This window comes from Rhododendron vialii, chromosome 3a (genome assembly GCF_030253575.1).
Source record: "Rhododendron vialii isolate Sample 1 chromosome 3a, ASM3025357v1".
NCBI lineage: Eukaryota > Viridiplantae > Streptophyta > Magnoliopsida > Ericales > Ericaceae > Rhododendron > Rhododendron vialii.
Window position 1 is genome coordinate 17,089,054 of NC_080559.1, and position 12,425 is coordinate 17,101,478.

The 12,425-nt window shown below is 41.8% G+C and overlaps 1 protein-coding gene across 3 annotated transcripts; it reads right to left on the reverse strand.

The window, feature by feature from the left end:
• Positions 1-390: 390 nt before the first annotated feature.
• On the reverse strand, positions 391-6,690 carry LOC131318760 (protein RDM16). Of its 3 annotated transcripts, none has more exons than XM_058348726.1 (6): positions 5,921-6,690; positions 3,051-3,311; positions 2,487-2,909; positions 2,200-2,394; positions 1,953-2,113; positions 391-1,601 (listed from the first exon to the last, which is right to left on the reverse strand). In XM_058348726.1, the coding sequence occupies exons 1-6, from the start codon at positions 6,572-6,574 to the stop codon at positions 722-724; spliced, it is 2,574 nt and encodes an 857-aa protein (XP_058204709.1). In that variant the 5' UTR covers positions 6,575-6,690; the 3' UTR covers positions 391-721. The 3 variants fall into 3 exon arrangements, with proteins under 3 accessions (XP_058204709.1, XP_058204710.1, XP_058204711.1); XM_058348727.1 differs by lacking the exon at positions 5,921-6,690 and having other exon boundaries at positions 3,051-3,166; positions 3,249-3,317; XM_058348728.1 differs by lacking the exon at positions 5,921-6,690 and having other exon boundaries at positions 2,487-2,776; positions 3,051-3,166.
• Between the last annotated feature and the right edge of the window lie 5,735 nt (positions 6,691-12,425).

Genomic DNA, 12,425 nt, shown 5'->3' on the forward strand with positions numbered 1-12,425 from the left:
AATACATAGTTTATCATTTTAGTACCTCAATTCTATGCCCTATTACATAGTGCATCTGCTATTCACCCCCAAAACAAGACTCACGATTCTGTCCATATAATACCCCACCTACATCAAGAACTTTTTCACAATTCACCATGCCATAAGACCAAAACGCTAGCTTGTCGAGTTCCAGTCCATGTTTCATCACTTCATAATAAACAACATAAATGAAATCAATCTCTCAATCTAGCATATAGCTTAAGCATTAACATCATACATGTATCGACGAATAACCAAGCATTTCAGCTACAGGCCAGAATTTAGTTCAACAAGAGAAAGCATAAGAAAAGAAGGGAAAAGACGGAGGGAGGGTTAGAAAAGAGAAATCCAGACTTCGTAGAAACAACCAAGAGTCGAAAGCATTGGAATGACCATACATATAGCATCAAACTGGGTTGAAAAGTTCATGCAACTAATGCAAATTTTTAGTCTGGCCCTAGATTAGATTGGTCCAGAAAATGGGCAAACGGAATCCAACTACCTGAAACGGCATTATTTTGCTAAGAATAAGCAGTATTAGCTGTTCCGTCCCTCATATGAGCCTAACATCAAATAACTGGCAGTACAGCAAAGCAACTTACCCCACCATTGGATCTAAACAAATTGGACCCAAAGCAGCTCAAACAACACATCGATCCACCCATGAGTTTGGGATTGCTTCCGCAGATAGAACCTTCAATTACATCTGGTCCTCCGTGAAGTTAACAGAAAGATCCCAATAGTGACCAACCCCAGCATCAGAAAATACTTTACGGGCAGCAGCCTCAGTCCTGCACTCGTGAACAGAGAACCTATGGAAGCTGGGTTTAGCAACACTTCCTTGCCATACTAACAAACACTTGTTCACGGGTTTGTCTTCATCCTCATTGCCCTCCTCATCCTCTTTTTTCACAGCAGAAGCCCAATCGATACGATTAAGCATCAGCTTCCCATACCTTTTAATCGATTTCATCCCACCTTCAACCAACACAACGCTGATGCCGTCTGCAATCACAGCACACCCCGTCAACCGGTTCTCTTGTGCATTAACATCGACCTTGAAGCGGGTCTGAGGATGCGAAAGACTGTTGACCTTGTACACGGAAACTATGGTCTCTGCCGTGTTTGGATCATCAAAGAGCTTCCTCTCTTTCTTTTCTCGGCGCTCATCAGGAGTGAGCTTCCGTGCGATGTTCCTGTCTATGTGGGCTTGTTCGCGCTCGGCAGCTGCACTCCTGATTTCCATTTCAAGCCTTGTGGGGTCTTGAGTCGCTTCAGAACCAAGAACCTTCATGAGATTGCTCATTTTGACTTTTGGTTTTGGGGGTTCTAACAGGCCTTGTCTAATCATTTCCTGCCTGTCCTTTTCCCTAACCAGACGCCGCTGCGTACGGAGTTTCTTCTGCTCCTTCTTGGTTAGTTTCAGGGGTTGAGGTGGTGGGGGAGCAGGTTCAGCTGGGGGCTCAATAGGTCGGGGGTGTTCCACATAGATAGTGATCTTCTCAGTCCTCAGTTTGTCTTCAGCTATGATACCCTCAGTGATGTCACCATAAGCACTGGAATGCAAAAGAGGCTGATCCCTACAAAGTTAAGCAAGCAAAGTTAAAAGAGACCATATTAAAGCAGCTAACAGCATCTGCAGACAAGTTGGAACAACAGACAACATGGAGAAAATACTAATGCCCCTCCCCCACGATGGGGACAAATGAAGGTTAGGGTAAAGATTAATGATACACAAAACAGCCAATAGCCTCCGCATGCATAACAATAGCTTAAAACAATATCTCACTCAATCTAGAAAGTTTCCCCTTTCCAGAAACCTAAAAAGGAGAGAAACAAAATTTGCCAGAACAGGAACTTATTCACTAATAACCTTCTCATAATATGTTACACCGATTGGCATTCCATGACATAGGGAAGAAAACACTCACCACCACTCTATGTCAGGAATTTGTTCCTTTGGCTTCTCTTTGATGATAACCCTCTCTGATACCTCTATTAGGTTAGGATTTATATCAGGCTCAGCCTTTGCCTTTGCCAGTTGTGCCTGCTTTAGCTTTAGCTCCTTCGCTTGTGCTTCTCCAAATTGACTCTGGCATTAATGGCAACAACAATACAACCAATAAAAATCAGAACCAATACCATGAGAAAAACAGGTCACAACTAAAGAACTAATACCTTCAATTTAACGATCTCTGCGTCTTTTGACCATTTGCCTTCCTCCACAAACTGAAAACTTGATCTCTTGGGCCGTAACAGCTTTTTTGAATCGATACCCATCCTGGGGTCGAAGTGAGGATTCTTTTCTGGGTCCACATCCAATTCAGGTTTAAGAATTTGGAATGCTTCTTTCTTCTGCTTGTTAATGTTCACCTGGACAGTTTGTTTCAAGATGAGATGCAAGAACCAAAAGTACAACACCAAAGCAAAACAGACAATTGCGAGCACAGAAATAAGAAACAGACCTTCAGGGTGCTCAAGTTGGTTACTTTAGTTGTATTCACCACATTCCCATGCTCATCTACTTCCCTACCCTGTGCATCCAAACGAAGAACAGGGGCCTTGGCAGGCTTTGGTTGGAAGGTAACCTCTGGTGGCATCTGTCCTGGAAACATGTTTATAAGAGGAGCAAACTGCGGGTCTTGCCAAAATCCCATCTTGGCAGCAAGTTCTTGAGCACGTTTTACAGCTTCCACATTGGGCACTGTAAGCCCAGCTTCAGGAGGCAAGATACTTGCAGTAGGATTTGCAGAAGCTGCAGCAGCAGCAGAAGGTAAAGTGGATGCAATCACAGGTGTAGGAAGTAATCCAGAGCTAGAGGATGGGGCCTTAAGACCCTCCTTTGACCCCACTTGCGGGATACCTCCTGAGCTCACACCCTTATTTGACTGAATTAGTAAAATAGAGGACTTAATCAAATGCATAACAAGAAAAAAATAAACAGGCAATGTGAAAGAAATTGACGATAAACAAAACACAACAGAGCAGTATATAGAAGGGATTGGTTAATTTTTAAAACAATAACCTACCAAAGGAAGTTTCTTCATCTTCTCTTCCAACTCCTTTTTCATTTGCAAAACCTTCTTGGCTTTTGCTAAAGCATCAATAGAGAAATTTCCACTTTTTCCAGCTGAAGAAGTCCCATCTGTACTAGATTTTCCAGGAACCTCATGAGACCCGGTAATATTAACCCCCTTATTTTCATTTGTGGTAGAAATCGAATATACCTTGGTAGGAGTGGAATGGCCAGGGGCCAAAGATGTCTCAGGTAGTTTCCTAGATGCCACAACCTGTAAGGAAATTGAAACGCAGGAGTCAATTTGCATATCAGTTTTCCACACCACAATTACTCGCAATTCTAGTTTTCCACACCACAATTACATCATACATCCATTTTGCAGATAGAAAGGAACAGCTAAGGTTGATCTAAACATGGAGTCATGGAGACACTAACAACCCTGATCATTGTAGTTTTCAAGATCCTATGAACTGAGTTGAGTAGTTCAGTAATTAAAACTACACTACAATAATGCACTTCTTCAGTATGAGAATTTGTGTTAAACTTGTGCTATACAATATTTCCCTGTTTCCTAATGAACCTGATAAAAGAGACCGCAACAGAAGAAGATACTGGCACAATAGACATATAATGGTGCATATAATGGTGCACCTCTATAAGGCACTATGGCTATGAACCTAGGACCGTATCGGACAAGCCTAGGACCACATCCTATCTTATGTTTTGGAAATTTGAATGTCGGCGTGTCTATGCTACATGTGGGGTGGTGTTCACTCTTCTCTCCTAAACCTCACTCTCTTAATTTGGGTTACTTGACTTGGGTTTTGCTCTGCTAGCCCTCTTCTCCCTCTACCAGTCACTGCACAGGTAGCAAACGGTTAGTGCCCACTGGCCAAAGGTAGCCGGCGGGCACTCCGATGACTAAGTTACTTCCGGTTTGAGAAGAGGAAACTGAACTCGGTAGGAGCAAGAGAACATCCCTATTACGGTTTATCAATGTAGTATTTATAGAAAAATGCCTGCCTTGAGGGCCAAGTTGGAGGGAAGCACGCTCCCCCCTGTCAAGTGACATCACCGACCACCAACCCCAGTCTGAGCACAGAGCCAGATTGGAGTTCAGCCTTGAGCTTGTCAGCCGGGACACTATCAAGCTATGTGTACATATCGGATTGGCCCTGTACACCCGTACCACCGACCGCCGAAAGTCTTACCTTCCTCAGTCGCAGACTGCTCCATGTGGCTGTGTGGAGTGACGACGCGTGGCCAAACCGTACATGTACTGTGCGGTGAGCTCGTCGTATTCTGTTTGCCCACACCACGCGGCCGAACCAGATTGGTGCTACATGGCCGAGCCAATTTGTTTCGTAATGGAACACCTGAGATTTGTTACAGTCCCAAGCACGACCCGAGCCAGGGTCCTGACCTGGATGTCCCGCAAACGGATAGGGGATCTCTATGCTCTTCCTGCTTACCTTTCATGAGAGGGCTCAAGGGGCAATGGGCCTAACTAGCCCATTGGGCTAAGAGTGTTATTCCAGCCCACTACAATAGCCCTTCAATCCTTCGGTCTGGTCTGTCGAAAAGGAGCATGGGATTAATTCAAATCGAGGCCAGATGATCTCATAATTCGTTCGGTCTGGTCAGCATTAAATGCATGTTCAGGGAATTCCGGATTTGGCGATGTAATCACCACGTGTCATTCATCGGACGTTCAGGATGAAAGGATGGGACGTTTTGCATGCGCCCATTGAGGCCTTTGAGGAAGGCGCTCTTTCGCTACACCTTTATAGTGACACGCGTCGACGATCCAACTGACTTCTGCTGATGCCGTTCCTGAGTAATGACGAGATGCTTGCATAAACACCCCTTTGTTGTCCTCTCAGAATTGGCACATTTCGAACCGCCATTTCGTTTCCCACGCAGAATCATGATGATCTCTGGTGCCTATTAGTGTGTGTGTGTGTCTCTGTGTGTGTGTGTGTGAGAGAGAGAGAGAGCCATCACTTTCTCTGCATTTTCCCTCTCTCTTCTTGAACATGATGATCTCAGGTGCCTATAAGTAAAGAGTCATGATGATCTCGGGTGCCTATAAATAATATAAATGATATTAAAATTAAAATATACATAGCTGCTCCCAACCTGAGGAGCTTCTAGCTACCTCCGCTCCCGTGTAACTAAGTGACACATGGCCGGGCTGATCTTTTTCGTACTAGAACACCTGAGATTTACTGCAGTCCCCACGTGATTCGAGCCAGGGTCTCGACCAGGTTGCCCCTCAAACAGATAGGGGCTCTCTATGCTCTTCCTGCTTACCTTTCACGAGCAGGCTCAAGGGGCAATGGGCCTAACTAGCCCATTGGGCTAAGAGTGTTATTCCGGCCCACTACACTACATATGGTGTGGAATAAGTATCGTACACGCGTACCAATTTAGACATTTGGATCATCCAATTTTTTATGATATTCAAAAAACTGAAGCTCACATTTGCTAGAAAAGAAATACCTTTACAGATGAGAGAGGAAGAGTGAATCCATATTTATCTTTAATGTGGTTTGATTTTAGGAACATTTCCTAATTCCTAATATTTCACAGCATATATTGGCGAATCACATCAAACAACATATACATACAAAACAAATAAACGGAAGTACCATGTCCTGGTACCCATGAACAACTTAAAGACAAGTGCCCTAGGAAAGCCGGACACTTGACCACCGCACCCGAACCTAAGTCCAATGTAGTAACAAATAACAGTTTGCATCTTCTAGTTTTTATAACAAGTTCACATAATGTATTTTTCCACTTGCAGAGCACTGAAAAAAAATCTCAAATAAAGATAAACAAACGTATATATATAGTCTAAAAGGTAGAGAAACTCACAGTCCCGTTGGGGGCATCAGCAGCATCAACCTGATCATAATCAAACATTTCATCTTTGGGTTCACTCTTCACCTTTCTCTCATCAACAACCACCCCCCCTTGTTTATCACCCTCCTCGTCAACATCCATACCTTCTTTCTTCACTCGATCACCAAACTTTCTCCTCTCTCTCTTCTCTGCCTTAGAATTCACATCCGCAGTCGTATCATCGAACCTCTTCCTCTCTCTCCTCCCATCCATCCCTCTCTTCTCTCCCCCGTTTGATTCCTTATCAACATCAAACCGCCTCCCAACCTTCCTCTCATCTGAAACCCTAGCTCTCTTGTCTGTTCCATCCTCGCCGACATATCCTCTCTCCTTCCTCTTGGAATGTCGCGACTCCTCTGCCACCAAAACGCGATCCCTACTGCCTTCCCTCTCTCTCCTGTCGCGATCGTGGCCTCTATCCTCACGAGACCTGTCTCTGCTGCCTTCCCTTTCGTGCGACCTCTCGTGATGCTTAGATCGGACCTTTTCGTCGTCGTCCTTGGCGTCTCGGGATTTGTGCTTGCTGCTGCTTCGGTGGTGCCTGTGTTCTCCATCTCTGTGCTCTTTGGTTGATTCCTCGGCTCTATCGCGTTCGTCTCTGGATTTTCGGCTCGATTTGGTATCCATTCTCTCTCTCACTCTCACTCTCTCTCTCTCTAGGGTTTCCCTGTCTCCCTCTCTCGGCTTCACGATTTCTGGAAAAAATACTATCAACCCAAACCCAAGGGATAGATAGATAGAATCGGATACGATTAGGTTTACGAAATACTACTATATAGGCCCGCTCTATGTTACCGAGTTTGGAGATTCAAACGGGCCGGTTCAGTATTCGGGTACTACGGGTAGGGCGGGTCGGTTTTGGTCCGAAATTCGAACCCGACCTGATTATGTAGGGTAGAATATTTTAGGACCTGTAAACTGAACCGCACATATGGTAGAACCGTCTGCGAGCCCGATTCTTTACTTTGGGTCGGGGCGGGTTTAGCCTTCTGGTTGGGCGGGGCAGGTTCGATCCCGCGGGTAAAGAACACACCAACCCTAACCTCGAACCGAAATCTGATTTTTAACAGAAAGTAAATCTGCACTCGTCCGAACCACATGTTCGACCCCGCCTGAGACCCTTCGGGTTGGGTTGGTCGTGTTGCGGGTTTTTTTGCACACCCCTAGGGTTTAAGTTAAGCGACCTTGTTTAAAAAAAAAATGGAAATGACAGGTCGATCCCATTTTTTTGTTGGGGTTACATCCCAATCATTTTTTGTCATGTTATTCTCTCAAGACCCTTTTTTAAGATGTTTTTACTATTTTGTTCTTGTCACTTTTTACACTTTCAGAATTCACACCCCTTCGCAAGAATTCACACCCCACAAAATTCACACTTATTTGCAGAATTCATACCTATTTACAGAGTTCACACCTCATAATTCACACATTTTTTCAGTACACCTCTTTTTAGAATAAGCTTTTTTTTTTTTTTGCAGAATTCGCACCCCTTTCCAAAATTTACATCTCTAGAATTCACGCCCATTAAAATTACACAATTTACAACCCTAAATTCAGAAATCACACCCCTCTAAAATAATTCACAAACAAACAAACACTTAATCTAAATAAAAAAACAAATAAACAAACAAAGACACGTAGTTCTCAACTTCTCACATCAGTGGCTCAATTCACAGTATTCTTACATTACTCCTACATAAAAAAAAATTCGGGAGGAGGTGTATAACTCTATTTTTGTAACAATTATTATGTTTGCGTGGAAATCTATATAATAAAACAGAGCTGTGTTTGAATCCAATAGACAACCAACGCTCTAGATTTATCCCCTTCTTCTGCATAAATCTCTGCCCTCCATTCTATATTCCTTTTTTAGTCTTAAATGTTTCCCTGATATAGAATTAGATGAATCAGTAATGAGATATGATTTTGATTTAATTTTATTTCCTTTTCCAAAACCTAATTTTGTTCCCTTCTCCTTTTGGTTCAAAATTTGAAACCTTCTCTCTCTCTCTCTCTAAACCGTGGTTCAAAAATTGAGAGGTACTTTACCTCTTCAGTTAGGGTTTTCTGTTCACATTTTTGCAACATGAATATGAGTTCATCCAACAACGTCGATGGCAACAAAGTTCTATTCTTCCGGTGCTCCCGTTTGGGTCTTTCTGTTCAGGTCTTTTTTTTTTTATCGCATCAAAACTCGATTACGTAAGGATTATTTCTAAATTAATTTATGATGTTTGAGTTTGTTTTGCAACAGGTTTACCTAACAAGTTTATAGGAAAATTGAGGTACACTTAAAGTTTTTGTTTACATTTATCCATTCGCATGCTTATGAATTTTTACTATATTGAAGGTAGACGGTTAGTTTGGTGAGATTTTTTATTTCTTCTAAATCTGCTTTTTCATTTTTTGAATGTAGACAAAAAAAAAACACATCTTTGATAAAAAGACGTGATCGCTATGTGTGATAAAAAAGCCTTGGTGAAGAACTCATTTTGGCTGTCTAAACATTTAAGTTCTTGATTAGGTAGTATTAGCTCTATTTCCTTTCTAATTTTATCTTTTACAATTTTAATTGGAGTATAGCCGGTGGTCTTCTTCCGTAATTTTATCTTTGTTAAGATTAACCTTAACAAAGGGTTAGTTTGTTTGGTTATTTTATTGGAGACTTGATAAGTGTACTCGCATGTGATTTTTAATATAAAAGGCATCTTTGATGAATTTCTCATAATAAGAGTGTTTTGCAAAACTTAGTGATGTTGTTCAAAAAAGGGAGGGGAGGCTGATCTAATGAATATGATTTTTTCCCTCTGTGGTAATTCCAATCAGCTACTTTCTCCCTTCTTTTTTTTCAAAATAGAAATGAGAGAGAGTAAAGGGTTTAAAGGGTCCGGCGAGGTCACAGGAGGCGGAATGGATGTGTATCCCAATTTTAACCAACCAAACAGGTAATTCAAGTAGACTAATAATTAATTTCGGGGTGGGGGCTAAAAGTATATGGAATTTGCTGTGATATCTGTGCTAAAAATGAAACCTCTTTTTTTTGTGGGCATAAAAAAGTGTTCGTTAAAATCATGGAAAAAAGTAGCCGGACTAGGTACTGAAAAGGGCAAGTCAAACATCTAAAATCGGACTATGATTGGAACGAAGCCTCTCAAATCCAAATTAGAAATTAGATGATTCATCTTTAAAGTAGGATATTTAGAGCAACAAGATCTATTTGTGCCTTAAAAATGTGTGAAATTATGCCGAATATTCAATGAAAGCATTAGACAACTATCAGTGGGCAATTAGGTGAGAATCAATTTGAAATTTCTGAAGTCAAACAAACAACGTGTTTTTGTTCTAAATACATATTACCTCTCCAGGTGCAATCTCACTTTATTTTTTGATTTATGTTTGTGAACTCTCACTGTGATGAATCACTAAATTTATGTTTGTTTTGGTATACAAAGTTCTAAAAAGAACGGAGTTGAAGTAAAGCTACAACTGAATGCTTTGTGTCTCCTGGAACCTCTCATTGGGAATGAAAGATGAAAAGAATTTTCATATGCCAATATTTCTTATCATTTTATTCTGCTTCCTCTAATATTTCTTTCGTTTGGTAAGTTGTGGGGTGGACATTGTTGAATATAAGTTAGATACTAAATGAACTTAGAAATAAGACATCTTTGGTTCCACTGGTTTTGTAAAATGTACTCCTTAGTATTTTTAAAAAACCTGCCGGTTCCCCCCCGCCGAACCCCCCCCCCCCCCCCCCCCCCCCCCCCCTTTTTTGAAAATGAAGAGTTGGCCTTCGGAAAAGCATCCACAAATCCTCCGTAGGATTTTATCCCCGTCAAACCACGTTTAGGAACTGCCTATTGCAACTCCAAGAGATCTCCAATTGTAACTCCAATTTTTTCATTTGCATTTGTCTTCAACAACCATTACCACTGAAACCCAATCCAGATGTATATACCGAAAACTTATCTTTGAACAAGGTATGTGAGATATTTTTATGTATATGTTATGTAATCACTATTATAGTGCACTGCATTTTATTGATATAGTTTCGCTTTGTCGCCAACTAATTAAACATTATGTTTTTTCATAGCAAGGCCCTGTATAATGGTGCCATATGAAAGGCCATGAGTTAATTAGTGTACTGCAGTAGGAGGGTTATTTTATTGATCACGGCTTTGATGAAATAAACAGATTTGGCAATCCAACTTTAGAGGATTTGTCAGAGAAATGCTTCCTAATGTAGGTATTGAGACGACTCAGTTTGAAGGCATAGTTCGTATTAATTCGAAATTTAATTTGTTTTGTGCCCACATCTTGCTAAAGATTTTGGAACTCTTTTAAATACAAAGTAATTGGAGTGTACATTAAGACTGAATTGTTTTGGTCTTGCGATTCTATATTTCCGTACATGGCTTTCAGCATTAATTTTGTAGTTTGACCGAAGACTCCATTGTATTACGGTAAGTTAATTAGGTAGAGATGTTCCTTATTGTATTACATTTACATTCAGTCAGGACTTCGAAGTTTTAATATCATACATGAATTTATTTTACAAATGGTTTTTTTTGGTGTAAGAGAAATCATATGGCTGAGGTTTTGGTGGTCTAATAAGGATTAGCTTTTGGTGGTATGATACCGTTTAGAACCTTTTTGTTTTGAATTTGCTTGCCTTCATATTTTATACATTTAGTTGGAATATAATGACCAAAATGCTTTGCCAGCTGTGTTTTCCATTGCCACGCCATAGTACGCCAAAAGTGCCAAAACACCTTTTCATAGGCATCTATGTACATACTGGCTCAAATTTGCATGGCTTAGCTTAATCTATGAAGTGACGAGTTGTGGATGGAGTGAAACTCATTGCTTGAAACTAATACTATGGTAAACATAAATTTTTTGTCTCATTAGATTCATTACCAACATGATCTCTATTCCAGTTTCTTATGGGAATTCCAATTCTAATTGAAGATTGTGTCTTTGTTGCTTTTTTGATGTTGAGTCAAATTAATATGCGGTAGGACAAATAAAATATTTATTTTGATAATATTCTTAGTTTTGTTAATTTCTTTTTATTAGGTTATGAAGCAGGGGTTGGTGTTGCAGATGGGAGAAACTGCATGAGAGAGCTACGGAGGTGGGCAGGTGCATAAGGATCACATGCAATGGGTTTCTGTTTTCATGCAGAAATATTGCAAGATATGAGGTCCTCCTGCTATTACTAGAGGGAGATGAGAATAGAGGATTTGATTATGGTAAGAAGTGGAAAGAGATACGAATGGGTTGAAGTGGCTTAGAACGGGTGAGAATCTAAAGGAGGATTCGAATGTAAGTCATGATAAATTGGGGTTTGAAATTTATTACAGTTGATTGTGTTTTAATAAGTTAGAGGACGAAGATGGGTCTCTCACTGGTGTTGTGTCTGGTTTTGTAATTGCTATTGTATACGATTTGTTGAACGTGCAATCACATTACGTTTAGGCTAAGATGACATTGTTTGTAGTTAATTTCACTTCAAGTGTGAGTGTGACTGACTCTCGATGGAGCTGTTGAATTTTAGATTAGTCGAAGCGGTCCCCACTAATTAAAAATCGATTTGTGTTGGGGTCAAGTTATATGGGTGTGTGTCCATGGGCACGATTTTGCTGAAGAGTAACGACACTAAAAGCCAATTCCCATGCCGCATTCTTTGAGCCGTGCCTTCAGGCACGGGTATGCGCTAGTATATACATATTACAGACACCGCCTTCGAATAAGGATGCTTGGCCAGAGCCGCTGTCATCGAGCACGTGCCCCTGTCCCGCCTCGCCCCAGTCGAAGATTGAGTTGGCCGCCGCCGTCATCCTCCACTCCCTTTCCTTCTTCCATCCAATCGCTTTACAGAAGTAGAAGCGGTTGACTTCGAGCTGGAGCACGAAGATCTACTGCCCCAACCCGTGCCGCTTCAAGTCCCCAGCACTGTCAGGATCCGAACCCCCATCAACCACGCCAGCATCTCGCCGACGCTCCCTGACCTCCCATCGCCTGAGGACTTCGTCAGGCGGTAGTGGCAAATCTGCGAAGCTCAGCCGGAGTCGGTGATGGTTGAGCGAGTGGGGCAGAGAGTTTTCGCTTCTTCAGTCGTGAATCTACTGAAGATTGAAGTCGAAGTCAAGATTCTGGGCAACGGACGAGGCGGAGGCATCAGGTAGTACGGGTTCTGCAGTGGCGGTGCAGGTGGACTCTCTGGTGGTGGCCGCGACGGCGGAGGCTACAAAGGCAATGGCGGCGGTGGTTATGGAGGTGGTGCTGGGGAGTATTTTGAAGAGGATGGAGGAGGAGGGTCGTGGTCATGACGATTGACGAGGGTTTGGTTGCCGCGGTAAGATCTGATATGTATAGGTATGGTGATGGTTTGGGGTGGGAAGGGGTATTTTAGATAGTTTATTTAAAATGAGGTTTATGCGGGATGAGCGTGACGCACGCGGGCCCTAAATGA

Coding starts and splice junctions, on each gene's coding strand:
- LOC131318760 (XM_058348726.1), bottom strand. CDS start 6,574: ATGGATACCAAATCGAGCCGAAAATCCAGAGACGAACGCGATAGAGCC. Junction 3,312..5,920: donor CTGATGCCCCCAACGGGACT/GTGAGTTTCTCT, acceptor ATTTCCTTACAG/GTTGTGGCATCTAGGAAACT. Junction 2,114..2,199: donor CAGAGATCGTTAAATTGAAG/GTATTAGTTCTT, acceptor CATTAATGCCAG/AGTCAATTTGGAGAAGCACA.